Raw genomic sequence first — 20,374 nt, forward strand, 5'->3', positions numbered from 1 at the left:
GTTTCTGCTGGAGCTTACTGGAAGGCTGTGGATGGCTTACCTAGAATGATGCTGCCTGATTCAGACAGCTGGACTCAGAGATTTTCTGCTCTACACAGAAACAGTAACGTTCCATTCTCTTTGGGGTTTTGTTATTGTGGTGGTAAAGAAAGGTTTGTATTATGTCCTGTATTCATGTGGGCATGGCAGATGCCCCTCTGTACTCTTGAGTCTATTCCAGCATGACCTGGTAATCTTCCTTCCTACAAGTTAGTGGTGGGATTCTACTGTCTTCTCAGGAGTAAGTGGCTCTCAACCACAGCTCACTCACTGAAATTCACTTTCTTCTATGATGCAGGGTTAGCATGCTTAAAATGCCAATTGAGGCCGGGCAAGGGGGCTCACGTCTGTAATTTCAGCACTCTGGGAGTCCAAAATAGGTGGATCACCTGAGGTCGGGAGTTCGAGACTAGCCTGACCAACATGGAGAAATCCTCTCTCTACTAAAAATACAAAATTAGCCAGTCATGGTGGCACGCGCCTGTAATCCCAGCTACTTGGGAGGCTGAGGCAGGAGAATTGCTCGAACCTGGGAGGTGGAGGTTGCAGTGAGCCGAGATCGTGCCGTTGCACTCCAGCCTGGGTGACAAGAGCAAAACTCGGACCCCCCCCAAAAAGCCAGTTGACTCAGAGGTGGAGATTAACATGGGTATTTTTCAATGGCTATGGGAATGACCATTTCTAATATGTCAGGTATCAGGGGAAAAAGTCATTAGTAACTCACAAGCCAAGAAAAATGAAAATGCAATTACATCCACACTCAGTCACCTGTGGAGCGAAGGAGTCGGCGTGAGTGAATTTGCACCCAGTGGGCAAGGCTCTGTCTGAATCTGAGCAGGGACCCCCAACAGGTAGGGCCTGGAGCAAGGACCCTTGCACAGGAGAGAGCCTCCTCCTGATTTCCTGCCCATCCAGGACTTTGCAGAAGATAGAAAGAGGGTCCAGGAACAGGCTATTCACTGCTCCCCAAAGACCAGCTCCAGATAAGTGCGTATGGATAAGCCCCAGGTTACAGGAGAAAGAATCAGAAACTGCCTCTTCTTTCCCCAGGGCTTCTAGCCATGGCCCTTCCACCCCAGCCCTGAGCTTACTGCCCCAACGGTTTTCCCCCAGATGCCCCCCTTAGCAGCTGTCACCCTAGGACTCTTGGTCACCTCCACCCTGGTCCATCCTTCCTAGAGGAGCATCCCCTACCTTCCTCTTCTGCCCAGTCTGCCTAAAATGTATTTTTACCTACAAGTGAGGTGACAGCAGCCCTCCTCCCTGATGACGCCTGGATGAAGGACCTGTCTGGGTGGGGAGAAGGATGCTCTTGCTCCATGATGATTCTGTGTCCCCTTTCAGAATATAGACATCTCAAACATTAAAGGCAGCTGGGGAAATGTAACCAGAATAGGTTCGTCGCTTGATGCACACAGGAGTCAGTACACCGAGACTCTGGGTTGCAGCAGAGAAAGAGGTGCAATCGTAGAGTCCCTGAACGAGGCGACCAGAGGGAACCTCAAATCCACCTCCCCGAGGAGTTTGGGGTTAGGATTGAGGCTTTTGGAGTGGCTGAAGTGTGGAGATCGTTGATTGGTGGAAGAGTACAGGGTGAATTCGTGGGACAGGGAGAGGAGGAAGCAATATTCTACACCAATCTCATTGCTCTGGCGGGGGTCTTAAAACTGGCTGCTGGAATTCGGGTTCTGAAAAACATCTTAAGAGATCCTTAAACAAAAGCTTTATGACTCAAAGGTTGGAGATCCCGGAACAGTGGGGGTGCAGGTAGTCAACTTCTAGAGCTACGTGACTTTTCACAAGGGAGTGGGCCAGAGTGTGGCCTGATTAATGCTTGCTTAGAACCGTGTTCCTGTCCAGAAGCTGGCATGCAATTCTTCTCTCACCCCTGTCCCTTCTGAAGAGATGTACAGATAACTGCGACTTGGAGAGGACTCCCTTTTCCCATTGTAAAACCTACCACGTACCTGGGAAGAAAACAAATTTACCTGCTTAGGATGTATGTTTCTAGTTCAAGCTATTACAGTGTCTTTGAGCCCAAATTGCTAGAGAAATCATCAATTTTTACGTAGAGTTTGGGAAACTGATGTTTTCTGCTGTCGCTTGAACGGTGTTCTAGCTCTGTAGGGAAAAAGTACAGGAGCAGCAATTTCCTAAAGTCATCTCAAAATCAGGTTTTGTAAATTACCAATTGACCTTTGTAAAACTGGAGACTTTTTACGTGGTTTTCCCTGAGCACACGTGCAATCTTTGTACTTCTGACTTGTCAAGGAGTTGCTGGCCCGGGCCGTGTCTCCTCGGATCCAAGGCAGAATTCTCATCATAAGTAGGCTTTTCCTAGGGATGGGAGGTCAGACTTGTTTGCTTAGGAAAAAAAACAAAACCCTTTCAGACAGCAGGTTGGTTTTGCTCCCTGCTTTCAGGCTGCAGTGGAGGAGGATGGAGTCCTATGCTGGGGCTGGACTCCCCCAACGGCCACTGCGTGCCGGCCGTGAGTTCTCACATCACATCAGATCTCATGACTTAGGTTCTGTCCCTGAACGTTTCTCTCTGTCCCCCACACAGGATGCACATCCGGAGCTGGGAAGAGGAATAGAAAGGAACAGAAATTCCTGTGGGATTTTTATTCAGCCAGCAGCTTCTAGTTCCATGGTTAATTCTGCTTTGCATCCAGTGTTTACAACAAAAGGAAGAAGGTTAAGCTTTAGATCACTTTCAGCTTCATAAAACTGGCCTGACGGTCTGGGAATATGTTAGTCTCAAGTCTTGAAACAGAAGCTAAAATGTTCATGAATGAGCAAAAATGTGCCAATCTCTTACTTCTGGGAAAGGAGTAGCAGTCATTTCTCAGGTCATCATTATTTGAAAAGTTCTAAGTATAATAAGAAAAATATGTCACTCTGTGGGAAAAAGGAGCAGAAAGCTGAGCTTACGAACTGCATCAGTGGCTTCAGTGATGGCAGCGCCAAGAACCGTGCTGGAAAGTTCCAAATACTCTTCCCAGGACAGACAGACAGACAGATTCACACACAGGCTTTGGTGCAGTTTCCAGCCACTGCCTTGGGGTAGCCTGTAGGTGAGGGCTCCTTCTGAGATGCGAGTATTAGTTTCCCATGAACAGACTTTGACCTAACTGTGTGTTTTTCAGCAGGGCTAAGTTCTCAGTAAGATCCAAGAATACGGATGCAAATCTCAGTAGGGATTTGCACTAATGTTCCAAAGCTGTCATTCTGAGAAAGAAGAGCAATTTGGAAACATTTGAAAACAGATGATAGTAGGCTGGCTTTCCTTTTTTAATGTATCAGCTTGTAATGGGTGCAGAAATTAGCCAAGTCTGTTTAAAGCAGTGCCCTGTGTTTGGCTCAGCAATGGCATCATCTAACAATGGGATGAGCCGCACGTGTGATAAGATGTGAGCTTGAGTCAGGGCTGACTGGCCCACATCAGAGCCAGCAGAGAGAGGGCTGGGGGCAGGTCCACGAGCTGTCGCTGAGGCCTTCCCATTGCCCAGGCAGCTTGCTACTCAGGAACACTGTGAGTGGGTGCCTTTTTTTTTTTTTTTTTTTCTCCTAACTCCTGTTTCTTTCCCAAGCATGGTCTTGCATTAAGGAATTTAACTTTAGAAAAAAAAATGAGAATAAACATGAGTAAGCGGAGGCTGGATGTGGTGGCTCACACCTATAACCCCAGGGAGGCTGAGGTGGGCAGATTGCTTGAGCTCAGGAGTTTGAGCCCGGCCTGGGCAACATAGTGAGACCACCACCTCTACAAGAAAATACAAAAAAATTAGCTGGGCATGGTGTCACTTACCTGTAGCCCCAGGTACTTGGGAGGCTGCGGTGTGGGGAATCACTTGAGCCCAGGGAGTCGAGACGGCAGTGAGCTGTGTCTGTACCACTGCGCTCCAGCCTGGGCAACATAGTGAGACCCTGTTTAGTTAATGGCTAAGACACCTGCTCCCTCCAGGGTATGAGTTGAGCCTATCTTGCAAGTTTGACATTCCGCAATATTATGTTAGTATGTGTTCATATGCTAATGAGAATAGACCATTCAGATGTCACACTCTTACTAAAACCTAGTGGGTGAATGTCAGAGCCAGACTGCAGAATCCAGAGGGAACCGTTGCCCGCCTGTGGCCGTTGCCAGGCTATAGCCTGCATCAGCCTCCAGGGACCAGCCTGGTTGTCGGCCTGTCCCTGCTATGCCACTGAAAAAGAACTGGTTGTCTTTGTGCATAGGAAATGATAAAACCTCTACTTAACAATTCGGAAATAGCATCCTCAATGCATGGGTTACCTAACCAAGTTTCCAGATCACCTTTTCTAAAATAAGTCGTGGACTTTTCGGTGTGTGACTATGAGAGCTTCAGAAACATTTGTCCCCTCCATCACTGAGGTCTCTCCCAGGCAAGGCGTGTGGTCCAGATGCAGAACAGGATGCCTGCAATTGGGGAATGTGGCCAAGGCATTTTACCAAACCTCAAGCGAGGGTACATTTTAAAAAAAACTTTTATAATACAATTTCTTTTGATCATGAACATTTATGTATAATGCCAATAATGGCTTCTAGAGTGTGGAAACTTCTCAATCCCATGTCTTTTGCCACACAGAGGGATTGGCTGTCATCATGATGGTGAGGCCCTGCCACTGGGTGATTCTGCAGCCTGGCATTTGAGTAGGGCTTCCTAGGGACCACCAAGCACCACTCTAAACCATTTCACAAGTTTTCATCGGTTCCTTGAACAAAGACTGGAGAAAGATGGTACCAGACACTTTGCAAGGCGGAAGGGGGTAAGCAGGCATTAGTACAAAATGTGGCCCGTCCTGTAGGGGGGTCAAAGACCCATTAAATGAAGACTGTATTTAATGCATGCACAACCCCTGGTTTCCCTGTGTTTATGGGGTCAGAGAGCTGCTTTTGAGCAGCACTGGGTAACAAGGATCTCTGGGTAGATGAAATCCACAGCACTGGGTAACAAGGATCTCTGGGTAGATGAAATCCACAGCACTGGGTAACAAGGATCTCTGGGTAGATGAAATCCACAGCACTGGGTAACAAGGATCTCTGGGTAGATGAAATCCACAGCACTGGGTAACAAGGATCTCTAGGTAGATGAAATCCACGAGGTGTGGCTCTCCAGCCTGTCAGTCTTTGGTGCTTGCAAATGACAGTGGAAATGCTGATGGAATTAAGGTGTGTCATAAGACAGTCTGAAAGGACAGGTTGCACTGTGTAAACCACTTCAGTTTGTCATCTCACTTGAAATACCCTATCTGTGCCCGTGACTGTTTGGAAATCTGCAATTTGTAGCTCACATTGGCAGAAACTACTGCATGTGTGCATTTCAGCAGTCAACGTAATTCCATTCGCCGTATCGTTTTGCGCCAAGTTCTTCCAGCTCTAACTGTTCTGCAGGCTCAGGGGTGGAGGGCGATAGGAAGGTCGGCGGGCTGGCGGGGCCGTTTCAGAACTTTGTGCCATAACTAACATTTAAAAAAAAAAAAGCTTCATAATCTTTTAAAATGTAAAATTACTAAGTTATTTTCAAGAGAAAAGAAAGAGAATGCTTATTTAGTTAACTCCTTTGAATGGGGTTTTTGTCCGAAATTTTAATATCTTTTCAATAGTTTTGGAAACTGCTAAGAGATTATGTGCACGTTACCTCTGAAATCACTTAAACTTATTCTAAAGTGTTGACTGTTGTTCGTATGGATTCCATTTGTAAGGCTCGTCAGGGCAGGAAATAGTGCACACAGCAGGGGCTGCCACATGCTACACGTCAGCTCCACTGGCCACATTGGAAACCCTCTCTCAGGAGAATTGGGAACTGAAAAAGTAGTTAGGACCAGAGAGTGTTGCAGAAGAAGTTCCCTTTCATTGCCCCAAGATCTCATTTATGCGCTGGGGAATACCACTCACCTTGAACCTTGCTTCAATGATTGAGTATCAGTCCAGCACACGCATACATTATCAAAGGGACTGTCGCCGATTTTGCTTGAGTTAATCCTAATGACTTTGAAAGAAAAAAAATTAAACCCTTCATATTTCTATCTAGAAAACTATTTAATGTAAAAGAAATAAAAGTATAACACTTAGTTATCTAATTAGCGTTACAGAGAGTAGTACCTAATTTTGCTTTTAAACAAGTTATTGTGTTTGTCAGTTTCCAGTAAATTGTTGCCACCCACCCCTAGAGACACCCGCCTCCCAGGAAAAAAATCTATTAACTGACTCCCTGGCTGCCTGCGGTGCTGGGAAGTTCATGTCACTGTTCATATTGCACGTGTTCAAGTTTTCCACCCGCACCCTGATTGGAAATTCCGTGTTGATGCACAAGAGGAATCTTGTGTGTTGAGCATAAAAAATGTTAATAGCTTTAAAAATATTGATTTTTTTAACCAATTAGTAGGTTTATTCTTTGATTCACAAATGATATCCAAATTCTTTCCATTGGCTTCCAATTTTTTTCCCCTGCAGCAAGTTGTTTGATCTTATTTGCTTTTCAAGACTCACAGTTAATTTTGCTGAACTTTCCATTATAATTCAGTGGAGCTGGATAGGGTAGCGATGGGTAAACAAAGGGAGTGTCACGTAGTTTATCGTTTTAAATGTCCAGTTTTCTATTTCTGTATAGGAAATTCAGAAAACAAGGGGGAGAAAATTAATCATTTATATTTTCTAATACTATCACTTCTAATATCTTCATGTATTTTCCATAAATACTTTTCCTACCTTGTAAACATGTCATGTTCATCATCACATACTGACCTTTATTTTTCTGCTTTCTTTAAATCTTCTAACAAAGCTCTTTCAATGTTGCCAAACAGACTTAAAATCACTTTTTACCATTTTTAAAATTTCTAAATGATTATAGAGTCACAGAAAGTTGCAAAACACATGGCAGAGGTTGTGTGTCCCTCACCCGGGCTCCCGCTTGTGCAACCACAGGACAGTATGAAAACCGGGAATTTGGTATTTGCTACAATCAGCAGACCTTATTCATATTTTACCAGTTTTACATGTACTCATGTGTGTGTGTATATGAGTTCTCTGCAAATATATCACATGTATAATTTGTGGCAGTACCATCCCGATGAAGATATAGAGCTGTCCCAGCACCACAAAGAACCCTCATGCTGGACACACACACACCCGCCAACACCAACCATCCCTCACCACTGGCAACCACTAAACTGTTCACCTCTATTATTTTACATTTCAAAAATGTTATGTAAATGGAATCATACATTGTATAATCCTTTGAGACTGGCTTTTTCACTTAGCATAATGTTCTGGAGATACACACAGCTTGTGACTCACAGTAGTTTATTCCCTTGTATTGGTGCGTAGTATTCCACGATGTGATGTACTGCAGCTTTTTAAACCATTCTTTCATTGAAGACCATTGGGGCTGTTCAGGTTTTTGCGTTACAAATAAAGCTGCTATGAACATTTGAGCACAGGTTTTTGTGTGAACGTAGTTTTCAGTTCTCTGAGAGAAATGCCCTGGAATACCTTTGCTGGGAGGTTTTGTTTTGTAAGACACTGGCCAGACTGCTTTCTGCAGTGGCTGGAGCGTCTTGTATTCACACCAGCAATGTGTAAGATCCAGTTTCTCTGCGTCCTCACCAGTGTTCCATGTTTATCACAATTGTTTTGTTTTAGCCGTTCTGATGGGTGTGTAGTGATAGTTTATTATGACTTTCTACTTCTCTAATGACTAACGACATTGAGCATGTTCTCATGTGCTTATTGTCCTCCGTGTATCTGCAGTGGTGAAATGTCTGCTTCCCTCTTGCCCATTTTCTAATGGGTTGTTTTGTTTTACTGCCGACTTTGGAGAATTTCTTATATATTATACAGAACCTTTGTTGGATGTATGGTTTACAAACATTTTCCCCCTCTCTATGGCTTGTCTTTTCATCTCCTTCACAGAGTCTTTGCAAAGCAAAAGGTTTACATTTTGATGAAGTCGGATTTGTCCGTTTTTCCTTTTAGGAATTATGGTTTGCGTATCATGTCTAAGAATTTTTTCTCCAGCCCTAAGTTTGGACACCTTTCTCCTATGTTTTCTCCTAAAAGTTTTGTAGCTTTATGTTTTATATTTAAGTCTGTGATTCATTTTCTGTTAATTATTGTGTAAGGGATGGAATTTAGGTCACATGTCTTTTTTTTTTTTCCTATGCATGTCCAGTGCTCCAGCATCATATGTGGAAAAGGCTGCCTTTCCTCTATTGAATTGATTTCCCAAAAGCAGCTGGGCATATTTGAGTGCTTCTATTCCTAGGTCCTCTGTTCCATTATATTGATGTGTGTCTCTGCCCTTCAGCAGTAACACGCTGTCTTGATTACTGTAGCTACGTAAACTTTCATTTGGTGGAAAGATCATCATTTTTCTTATTCTTCTTCCCCACTTGCTGGATGTTTTGATCATTTCTTATTTCTTCATGTTATAAATAATGTTAGAGCTTTCTATGTGTAAATGTTTTTGATGAATTCTGAGGAGTGAGGTCCCTGGGTCAGAAGGCATGCAGGTTATGCCTGTTGGTCGACGGTGGAATTTATACAGAATAGAAGGCTTTTTGTTCAGGACCCGTCAGTCCGCCCCATAGGACAGGTGTGTTTCCACTCACAGTAATATTTCTTTTTTGAAAACACCGACTCAGTTACTTCCATCCTTTCCTGCATTGTGGCTGACTGCTCTCTATTACAATTAATATACAATTCCATATAGGGCACAATTATTGTTTTTCCAAAAACACGACCTCGTGCCGCACACACTCTGCCCGCCAGAACGGCCTCTTCTGATCGTTTAGCACACCATTTCCATTTGCTAAGATGTTATCAATTTGAATAATTCATCCAGATCTGCAGCCTAACGATTCTGCTCTGCCTGCTCTCATCCAGATCACAAACACGGCGCATGGCGAGTCGGACACCAGCAGCACCGCCGGGGAGCGCGCACTCGGCCACCGAGCTTTCGGAACCATTTCGGGGATGAGACTTTCCCAGTCACCCCATCAGTTGTGATATTGATTGCCATGAATTTGGTGGACCGTTTTTAAAAAACCCATGACTTAAGCAGCATTTCCTTGCAGAGCCCAAACTGCCTCGCTCTAAGTTGGTGGCGCTGCAGTGCTGCAGAGTGACTTGGCCCCGTGCGCACTTCCATCTCCGCTGCTGGAGAGGAGGACGCACGTCAGCGGCCTCGTTACCCCGGGAAGCGTCCCTCTACTGGGTGTCTGAACGGCCCGATCTATACAGCCTCGCGTTTTTGCTCAGTGCACTTGAAATAGAAACAAATTTTGTCTACTCGCGGGCCTGAGGTGGAAGGATCGCTTGAGCCCGGGAGGTCGAGGCTGCAGTGAGGCAAGATTGTGCCACAGCACTCCAGTCTGGGCGACAAAGTGATACCCTGTCAAAAGAAAGAAAGAAAGAGAGAGAGAAGAGAAGAGAAAGAGGAAGAAAGGAAGGAAAGAAGGAAGGGAGGGAGGGAGGAAGGGAGGGAGGGAGGGAGGGAAATGAAACGCACTTTGTGTGGGAAGAGCCCACTAGCTCAGAGTTCCCTATGGCTGGGCACTCATGGGATGTGCATTTTCTTTCCATCCCAGTTGACTCAGCATTTTTTATTCTGCTTAATGGAAATATCGCAGCCATCAGCAGCTTATTCTTGTAGAGGTATTTACTATACATTCACCAACATGTTGCTTTTGAAAAAGAATGAGATCACATTGGAAACATGTATATAGATCATTGACTGGGAGAAGATAGTATTTGTAGAGATTCTGTTTTCCCTTTTCTGGTAAAGAAGTAGGAAGTTTATCCCAGTAGGTCTCACTGGGATGCGGCTGTCGTTGTCTTGGTTATTCTGATCACACAGTTTATTATAATGTGGGTTTTTCCACTTGTGACTTTCAAACCTGTGTTACCAGTGTTCTCTCATCTCCTGGTGCAGTTTCATACAACATATTCAGACACAAAGAAAAAATATGTTAGTTTCCCAAGTCAGGGTGACACACTGGCGTACACAATGTGCTATTTGGTGCACACCAAGCATGTCTCCTGGTGTCACTGTCACCCTCTGTGGGTTTTCACCTGGCATTATTTTAAATTGTGCTAAATAATACAGATGTAGTCAGCCCCTTTAGGCACTCATCGTCCCACCTAAAGCTGTTCCACGAGGAAACGCTGTGGCTTGACCTCACCTGCATTCACGTCCCATCAGCCCCGAGTGTTGAGGCTGCTCGGAGATCGTCCGTGCATCTTAATACACTCACATCAGTCGGCAGCTACCGTCTCATTCCCCCATGCTAGCAATTAGTCTCTATAAAGCAAATCATTGGAGATCATTTTCAAGACGGAGTGGGAGGGCTCAAGGAGCCACACCTGAAACACCGTGTCAGACACCAGCACCGACACCCCAAGCTTCTGTGAGGACTTCGCACTGACGTTTCCCAAGGAGGTGAAGGATTGGAGGACTGATTAGAATGAGCTCACCCAAAGAGTGGCCGGGGTCAGGACTGGGAGCCCCCGTGTGTGCAGGAGCCCTGGGTCTGCACTCTGCACGTCTTTTTCTGTGGGAAGGAGGCCCCTGCAAAAGCGGCGCTCCATCTGTCAGTCACCGTTTATAAGCACGGCTTTCAGAGTCCAATTTGCATTGACTGTGATTTATAAAAATGCCAGCAGACTAAGGGCTGAGAAGGAGGGAAGGGAAAAGAATCCGAGGGAACAACAGACAAGGAAGCCGAAGGCAGAATCAGTGGTGGGTGGCGGGCTTCATTCAAACCAGAGAGGAAACGGCCTGGGGGAGCGTGCCTCTCACCTCAGTCACTGAAAGGAGCAGGGACGGGGTGGGGAGGCAGAAAGGCAAGAGTTTGGATAGAAAGAGAAAAGAAAGGAGAGGCGTGCTGAGGCTGGTTTTGCGGCTTCTCCTCCTCTCTCTCTGTAATGCCGTCCACTCAGTGCTGCTGTGTTCTAAGCACCTCACACTCAGCCCAGCCTCAGTTCCACGGAGCTTCAGTGAGTATCTTAGCGGAGACTTCTCCCAAAGATGAAAGGAGCCCCAGCGGCCAGCCCACTCGTTGACTGTCACTGTGTGTACGGTGACTGCAGTGACCACTCTTGGATGCTAAATCACTTTGGTCAGAAAAACAAACAGCGATTTTCTAGGATGGACGAGGAAACAGAGCTTAGCCCTGTTCTTGCAGGTCGCTTTCCCTCCGGGATCCTGTGGCAACCATTTGAGCATTGTATCGAAGATATGCGGTTCAAGCTCTAAAAATGACCAGGGCTGGAAAGGAAACCTTGGCTCGCTGAGCAGGCCCCCGCTCTATCAAGCATATACGGTCACACTCCTGAAATTTCAGAGCTTCTGTCTGCGACCTTGACATTGCATCTGGTATTTTCCTTTCTCTTTCCTTCTCCTGTTTCCCTTCCTCCTGTGATTCTGTGGCAGATTTATTACTCTTTAATTAAGCCGTCTTGTTTCACCTAGATTCCAACAGGCGCACATGTCACCAGCCTGATTTCCATTCTCAGGGGTACGGGTTCTGCTGCAGTAAATGGCTCACTTATATTTAGCTTTTTAGAAATGGAAGGGAAACTTTCTGTAGAAATGGTTTCCTAAGGAGTTGATTGGACAAATGCAGCTGGTCCCATCCTTTCACTTCACATTTGCTCACACCAGCAAAAGCAGACACATTTGCGGAGACACAGAAAGGGCAGTTTAAAGAGCTGAGAAGGCCCCGGAATTTGCAATCCGTTACCACTCTGAACGCCCTAGGCCCTGGTCAGAATGGAAGCAGCGTTGCCGGGACCGTGAGTCCTGGGCCTCTGATGATCTGAATTCTCATCCCTTGAATAATAAGATGCCCAACCTGATACATGGGAAGTTCCTTCTGGTTCTTAGAGTCTGTGGTTCAAATGTGTAGTTATTTTTATTTCATATTAGTAATTACAAAAACGGCCTACTGGAGGATTTTTGTCATAGGTGGCATGTGTTCACTGGTGTAGCCAGCTTTCCTGGTAACAAAAGGCCAGAGTCCCACGAGCTGTCAGGAGACATGCGGCAGATGGATCTCGCGCTCCGGAGCTCTTCCTGCGCAGACTCCCCTCTACTCTCGTCAGCAAGTGTGCACCTGTTTTTCCTTTCAGGAAGAGGCTAAAAAGCCATTTAGTGAATCTTCGCTCCCTTTAAAAGCATTCCTGAACTTCCATTTCTAGCAGCACGGTAGACTAGGCGTGGCCAGCCCTCACGTGAAACACAAAAGTCCTGGATAAAGTATCTCTTTAAGGATTTTTAAAGTGTGAGTGAGTCGGGAAGTGGGTAAGGAATACACAGAGGCCAAACCCTGTGTTGAGCAGGGACCCAGAACAAGGAGATGGTTAAAGCCAGCTTTCTCCTGGAGGCCAGGTGACAACCTGGTGAACTTGAGGCTGGCTGTTCACGGCCTGGCAGGGCCAGGGAACTGGAGACAAATCCCAGGGCTGGCCCCAGGCAGACCTCTTGCCCCACTGCCTGCATAAAGCTGGGACTTGAAGGAGATCCATCCCAGTGTAAGAAAAAGCCAGAACAAGACCTGTCTACCTCACATACACTCACGTGTGTGCATTCCACAAGAACACACATGGCCACACACACACGCACACACCCAGGACAGTCGCCTGTGATGGGCCTCTAGAACTGGACCTCTGGGAGCAGCCCCTGCTGGAGATTAGATTTGCGAGTTCTCAGTGTTTATTTACATGGTACGTAAAGCCCTGAGACAGGATGAGGTTCCGAGGGGGTAACTACATGGAGACAGGAGGCCAGGGACTGTGCCCAGGGGAAAGGTGACCTCAGCAGGCACACAAGGAGGGGCAGGTGGGAGCAAACCCAGGGGAGTAGGAGATACTGGAATCCAGGGGAGGGGAGGGTTTCCAGCAAGAGGTAGTGAACAGCCATGTCCAGTGCTATGGAGGATGGAAATTTGGCCGCTGGATTTAGCAATGGGTAAGATTTGGATGACTTGGGAAGGGCACGTTTGGTGAGATCATAAAAGGCAGATTCTAGGTGAAGCCATGTTCAGAGATTCCAGACCAAGGAGGCCTCACCTAGGGCTTGGGATCTGCATTTTAACAAGTTCCTTGGGGTGATTCTGAAGCAACACAGAACATTCATCCAGAACACAATACTGTTCCTTGGCAGGCGTGTCCGGGTTTTGTGCCTTAAGAGAGTGACTTGTGATGTGGTACTCTGAAGCCTTTATACAATGCCAGCTTCTTAGTCACCTGGGATTCAGGAGGACTCTGCCAATGCTGCCCTTAAAGCCAGGCTCTCATCCACCTGCTCATCTATTCATGCCATCAGCAGTAGAGCGGAGCTGGCTTGATGGGACCCTGAGTCGGAGTTAAGGTGCTTTCCTTGTTCTTTTCTACATCTTCATAAACCACCTGTCTAATGTATTCTGTTATTTTTCTGGGAATTAATATCCTTCATGTGAATTGATGATTTCTAGAATGACCTCTCTCCTTTTTTGGAAATAATGTGAACCCTTGCGTATCTTATTTCCTATGTCTTTATCACTAATATTCTGCAACTTTTAATTTGCACTTTTCATAAATATTATCCCTTTAATGACATGAAGAGTAGATGATTCAGAACAGAGGAAATGACCTAAGAACGTGACTTTGGCCCAGAGAGAGGTATGCAGAGCCGCGGTGGCCGACCTCCCTCGTCTTTCTCCCTGTCTCTCCCACTTCCCAGCCGCTCCCAGGGGCTGCTGAAGTACCTGCCCGGGACTTCCTGCAGCCACTGGAATTCTGAGTGCAGTTCCGCAGGAATTTTAAAAATTCTTTGTTACATTTTATCGCATTCAAACGTCATTTAAACAGTTTATACCTGTAGTTTTTCTTTCTCACGTTACAAAACGTTTGGAATCTTTGCTTATGGAGCTAGCACCTGATCGTGGTCCCAGCTCCTCCTCCCAGAGCTCTCAAGTTAGCTTTAAAAATACTGTTTACAGGAGCTGTGCTGGAAACCACAAGATCGTCCCATGGATGCGGCGGATTCGGGAAGACTTGATCTTCCTCAGGGATTGCATGCAAATCCACATAGAGTTCTAGATAAAATTACCTGCCTCGTAGAAGAGAAAAGACACAGATTTCAAAATGAAATGTGAATAACATTTTCATGCCAGCTGCCCCTTAGGGCAGTTGCCACGAAGGGATCCAGAAAGCAGGACTGTCCTGAGACGTGGCCAGCAGCCCCGGGGAACGGCGATCGGGCTTCATCTGGCTGTTCCTACTCACACAGACCCCGGAGTCCGCGCGGAGTCCAGGGAACGCCAGATTTTCTTTCGTTTTGTTTTGTTTTCATTTTGGGGAAAGTGAAGAACAGAATTAAGCACCTCAGGCAAGTTCAAGCTAAAATGTCACTTTGAAGGCAGAACTCTGAAGTCTAAAAGGTGACACTCTTGGGATTATTTTTCCATTGATACTTCAGATTCTTTGCTGTTAAAAACCTTACTGCTTTTAAATGAAAAATTAACTCTATTGCTGTATTATCAGGGAAGAAAACTGAGGTTTTTCATGTCATTCTAGGAGATGAACTTATGTATGCACCTTGGGTGCATTTGCTCTAAATACTTTGACAGCAAGAATCCGCAGAGAATTTGAAATGTTATGAGATAGCTGCGCCGAAGGCTTTGATTCGAAACGTCAAAGAAATGACTCAGGAAGGTGAACTTCTGCAGTGGAGGGTGCAGTGTTGACAAGGAGGCAGGCGGCAGCATGGGACAGCAATTCGGATGTGCCTAAAGCACTGGGAGCCGGGGAATGCCCATGGGAACCCCGAGGTGCCAGCGTGCATGGCCAGGTGGCATGGCGGCCCGGACACTGTCACTCCCACTGCAGAGTCCAGTCCTACAAAGGCGTGTCCCACAAAGGCAGTGAAGGGCACTGGGGCCCGTGGGCTGTATGAGTTCGTTCACCACAGCTCTGGGCCTCAGACCCTCCACAAATTGCTGCTGAAGAAAAGGAAGGAACTGGAAATCTTTAAGAATCGTACATAAGGGCTGGAAAACGTGCCCCGGGAGAGGGTGGTGGCTGGAGCAGGAAGCCTCCCTGGCCAGCTCGGGCCTCCTCCGCCCCACACCTCTGGGCAGTGTTGGATTTTACTTTCTGTTCAGCAGTGTAGCTGTTGCCATGCTCGCATGACCACAGCGAAGTCACAGAAGGATGTGCTTTGGTGGTGAGTCCTTTTTTCATAGTGTGGGTGTCGCATTAACACAGCTGCATGATGGGAGCTATTTTGGGAGGGAGGCTGGGGTGTGGATGACTCATGCTCACGCTAGTCCTGTAGGTAGAGGACGTTAATGGACCCGTTGTGAGGAAAGTGTTTTATTAACTGAAGAGGGGCATTTTGTTGGTCTTTAAATGACAAATCGTCAGCAATTTCTTCCTTCTTTTGGTAGGTCAATGACGGGAAAAGATAGCGTATATGTTTCTATGGTGAATTTTTTCAAACCTGGGTTCCTGGCTTTGTTTTCTGTGCAGGAAGCCACCTCCAGCAGCCGCGTGGAAGGTAGTGGTTCGAACAGGCAGTGACACACGTGGAGCCCTGGGGGCCTTGTTTTTCTCTGTCCCTCTGTAAACCAGGAGATTTCACCACGAAAGCTGCACAGTCCCTGGTGGCTCGCGTGGTCCTGCAATTCCAGAAAGCCTGCATGGTGAAGCCAGGAAGGGCTTAAAATGTGATGTCTGCCCACAAATTAGCATCTAAATATAATGCCCATTGGCTGGGCTCTGCCGCTAGCATGTTACTTACTCTTTCAAGAAGTAATTACAAAGCAACCAAATTGCAATTCTGTATCTTCCAGTTGCACTCATGTGAACCTCAGGATGGATTAGAGAGAGTCCGTTTTGGCTGTACTCATTGTTTTCCCGAACAAAAACACTGTTTTTACAAAAATAGCAAAGAATCCTTAAAGATACGGAGATGGAAGTGTTCCCTTTAACTGTGAGAATGGAAACGCCATAGGTAACTGCATAGGCCTGTAATCCATGAGTTTCCACAGCTCAGACACCTCACCTACGTGTGCATGTGCCTGTGTTTGTGACATGGAGGTAAAATAAGATTTATAAGTAACCGTTTTGAGAAACTGAATTTTTCAAACACTGTAACGTAAATTATTGCAATTGTGATTTCATTGGAAAGTATTCGCTCTTAGACTAAAACAGGGCCTTAGCTGTTTTACAAGAGTGAATACTTTCAAATGAAAGTGACAGAGGTGGGTTTCCCATCAGGGACTGACTTTGAAGCTGAGTACCTCCACCCTAAGGTACTTAGCTTTAAAGTCGGTCCCTGATGGGCAACCCACCTCTGTCACTTTCCAGCTAGTAATGTGTAACCTGAGTCTCAGGAGAAAATTGCCACAGTTTCTTAATGCGAAGAAGAAACGATGAATGAAAGGCCCTGGTTCCCACAGCACACCATGATACGATTCCCGGTAGCTGTTTTTGGATGAGCGTTTTAGCCAGCCCTTTCTGAAGTTTTTCAGCCCTTCACCCCCTGCGAAAACTGTAGAAAGGGGTGTACGAATGTATAGATAATGGAAGAGGAATCTCAGAGAAATACGGAGATAATTCAAGGAACAGTTGGGCTCTAAAGTCTCATGCGGGGAAAAACACCGACTTCCCGGGTTTTCCGTGTCCAGGCCTGGCACTTGGGCAGATGGCCTACCCCTTTACGAGGGAAGTCATATGACTCTGGGGACAGGAAGCTCTGTGGGGAAAATTTGTAGTGTTTTCTGTCAGTATGTTCACTTATAGACTCTTTTTCCTACAGGGAAATCTTGCTTTCTGGGCTGGTATAAAATCTTATCTGACTGCTTCTTCTGAAATATAATCTATAGGACGGCAGTGAAGTGTTCTTTGCGTTAGCTTTGACAGAATTCTAGGAATGGCATGGATCAGAAGGAGAAGGAGAACAAGCTGTCCGCATTTCTCAGACCACTTCTCCGTGTAGGAATCGGTCAGTGCCCCTTTGGGGTCATTTTGTTCCGTAGCTGCTGCGTTCATCGTTCCAGAACTTCTGCCCAGACTGTTAAAGAGCAGAATGGATTTTATTGAGAGTACCCTTAGATTTTTCTGAGGTCCCAGTAAGATCAAATGACAAAAGTCAATGGAGAAAACAAACCGTGAAGGCCCAGGTGGGTACACACGATAACTGCACACGTCACCAGGGCGATTCCATAAAACTAAATGGTGTCTCCACTTTTAAACTCCAGCGCTAAAATCCATAGCAGCCCCGGCTCGTGGTAATGTCAGGGAAGGAGGAAGCGGTTCCGAGCAACTCCTGGCTGTGTGTTTCTTACCCGTGCCGCTCTCTTGCAGGAGGAAGGCGTCCTGAAGGAGATTGACATCAGCCATCATGTGAAGGAGGGCTTCGAGAAGGCAGACCCTTCCCAGTTTGAGCTGCTGAAGGTTTTAGGACAAGGATCCTATGGAAAGGTAAGTTCAGCCCTGGCTGACTGAGTCTCAGTCCTGAACACAAAGGGCACCTGGACAGAGCCCCACTGGATGAAAATGGCAGGTGGTCCTCACCTGCAGGGTCGCGATCTCGAACCCGGACAGGTCAGAGCGGTGGCCTCACTTTGCACCGGGTGGGGCTGCGCTGCGTGACAGCAGCAGTGCCCTTGGGGCAGTCACGTGCACTTTTCTCCCCGTCCTGCCGCCTCCCTTGGCTCTTGGTTTATCACCAAGGTGAGGAGAGTTACTGACCCTGCAATGTATCGTTGAAAGTGCATTCTAACAGCTGTTTTCCCCCGCCAATAAAATAAGAGAAAAAGAAAAAAAAACCCTCTGAATTGGGTGCAGGAGCCAGGAAGGCTGGGGTCTGTCTGCAGCGGGCTCCCCTCCTCACCCTGCGTGGTCGCCTCCGAAGCCTCGGCGTCCCCACCCGCTAAATGAAATGATAAAACCTACTTTATACAGTTGTTCCGCGGAGTAAACCAGGCGCGAGTCCCACCCAGCAGTTGCCTGAGATGTTTTTGTGGAGTGGAATTGTTCATTTCCTTTTTTTTTTTTCCACCTTCGAATTGCAGCAATAAAAGCTAATTTCTTTCAGGAAATGAGAAATAGTTGGCTCTTCATTTAATGCCTCATCCACGTACAAGATGTCAATAACGCTTTTCAATTACCATGACATGTGACTTATCCAGCACAATGCTAATTTCTCTGCCTCCTTGGGTTAGCTGTTAGAAGTATATAGGCTCTGACAACTTGATTTCTGAAACATAAGGGCCTGCAGTAAACCATGAAGCCAATCGTTCCTTGCATATAAGCAGAACAGCCCTAGCTCTTTAAAGCAACTATTTTTGTGTGGCGTGTAGACATTCACCAAATCTTTTCATTCTTCACAAGACTTTGTGCCAAAATGAATGTGGCTCCTGTTAACTTAAGTGTAGAATGAATAGGACATTAGTGTTCTGGATGATCCCACAGACGGCATGAACTAGAATGTTTGCAAAATTTCTCTTTTGTCATGTTTGTAATGTAGAATATCTTTTTCTTTTCTCTTTCTCTTTTGTATGTGGTAATAAGGAACATGTGTTTATATGATATGTACACAAAAAACGTTAGATTAAACCATAGGAAATTACCAGCATGTTGGGCCTACAAAAATGGCTATTTAATAGGGTTCATATGGTGTTTATGAAATGGGGGATGAAGATTTCAGTTTCTCACAATGTTAATAGCCATTACCAAAAAGCACAAAATCACTCACAGAAGGCAGCGCCCGTGAAATGTGGTAGTGGAATGCCTTGCTATTAATTAGAAAAGTAGAGAAAAACAGAGAGGGGAGTCATTTTCTCCGTGATTTGAGAACAGGGACAAGCGTTGTCTCCTCTTCCCACCTTTCACGGTGTTGCCGATGTGTCGTTTCTTGAGAATAGATTCGGCCTTTGGAAGCGCAGCATCAGCGAATCGTCTTTATCCCGCGGGAAGGAGCGCTGGAGTGCGTCCCACGGGGGCGGCCCGGGAAGTGTCTGCGGGGCTTTGGTTGACCGGCTGTTACAGAGTGAATCTTACCAGCGTCCTCCTTAGAGAACTGGAGTGTTAAAGACGATAGGAGAAAGGCTTTTCCAGCTCCCTCATTAAGATTTCAAATTTTGAATTTTAATTTTGCTTTAAAAAAACATGTTTTGGAAAACAAGTGAAATCATGGTGTTTGGCAGAACCCCGCTGGAATGAGAATGCTCCTAACACTCTGTCCCTTCCCTTCCCAGCCTTTTCACCACTTCTTATTTTATCTTTACTTGTGTCTTTATTATATGAGGAATTAAAAAGTAAAGTTTCAAGAACAGTAGTAAGTAGAGAGAAGAGAAGGGTGAGGCGGTGGCAGCGCCATGGGTGTCTGACCTCCAGGGCCAACTCCAGTAATGCCTGTCCAGAGTGGTGTGGGGGCAGGGTGGCAGGTTCAGGCTGGGGCTGGTGTGGGAAGGGAGACAGGTCTGCTCCGTGGATTGATGTGAGCGGGACTCTGGAAAGAAGAGTTATTATTCTCAAAAGCATTGCTCAGACGTTCCCAGGGAAGGTTGGAGCTAACATCAGTCACCAGAGAGTCACAGATACAAACTGTGTTTGTCCACATAGGTTTGTTTGTGGTGAGCTTTTTTAATTAAAGCAAAACCGATGACAGAGGGGGAGAAGCCACGTGCTCTAACGCCCCATGTTCCTGTATTCCTCCTCTCTACATGCAAATAACACAACCTTATGCAAGAGTGTCTTCACGTTTGCACCTACCAGGGACAGAAGGGCAACACTGAATGTTCTCATCCTGCAGAAGGCGCCTGTTCCTCACGTTCCCACCTCCTGCCTCTGCGCCAAAGAGCAAAGACCTCGGGTGAATCTGGACACAGTGTCACGGGGCAGGCCTTGCCTGGGAGCTGAGTCCCTCAACAAGGCTCATGGTCGCCTGTCACTGAGCCACTCCATTCTTTCTCTCTTGTTTAATGATGATAATGGAGACGCAGAGATGGATGACATGCAGTTATGACGATAACGGAGACGCAGAGATGGATGACGTGCGGTTATGAAGATAATGGAGACGCAGACAGGGATGACGCACGGTTATGACGACAACGGAGACGCAGACAGGGATGACGCGCGGTTATGACGACAACGGAGACGCAGACAGGGAGGACGTGCGGTTATGACGACAACGGAGACGCAGACAGGGATGACGTGCAGTTACTTCCCCTTAGAGTTTGGCACCAGTGCCAACTTTTGACTACAGGCTGTGTGCAGAGCCGCCGAGTGACTGTCCCCTTGCCTTGGCTGTGTGAGCTCCTTA

The 20,374-nt window shown here is 46.4% G+C and overlaps 1 protein-coding gene across 6 annotated transcripts in view; it reads left to right on the plus strand.

Annotated features, from left to right (window-relative positions):
• The window catches only part of RPS6KA2 (ribosomal protein S6 kinase A2), a 457,314-nt gene that overhangs the window by 308,650 nt on the left and 128,290 nt on the right, over positions 1-20,374 (plus strand). For all 6 annotated transcript variants that reach the window (XM_064360463.1, XM_064360465.1, XM_064360467.1 and 3 more), the window contains one exon: positions 17,413-17,529. In XM_064360463.1, coding sequence (XP_064216533.1) covers positions 17,413-17,529 — 117 coding nt within the window. The remainder of the gene's footprint in view (positions 1-17,412; positions 17,530-20,374) is intronic.

Source organism: Aotus nancymaae, unplaced genomic scaffold, assembly GCF_030222135.1.
Source record: "Aotus nancymaae isolate 86718 unplaced genomic scaffold, 86718_ANA_hifiasm-v0.15.2.pri h1tg000040l, whole genome shotgun sequence".
Lineage (NCBI taxonomy): Eukaryota > Metazoa > Chordata > Mammalia > Primates > Aotidae > Aotus > Aotus nancymaae.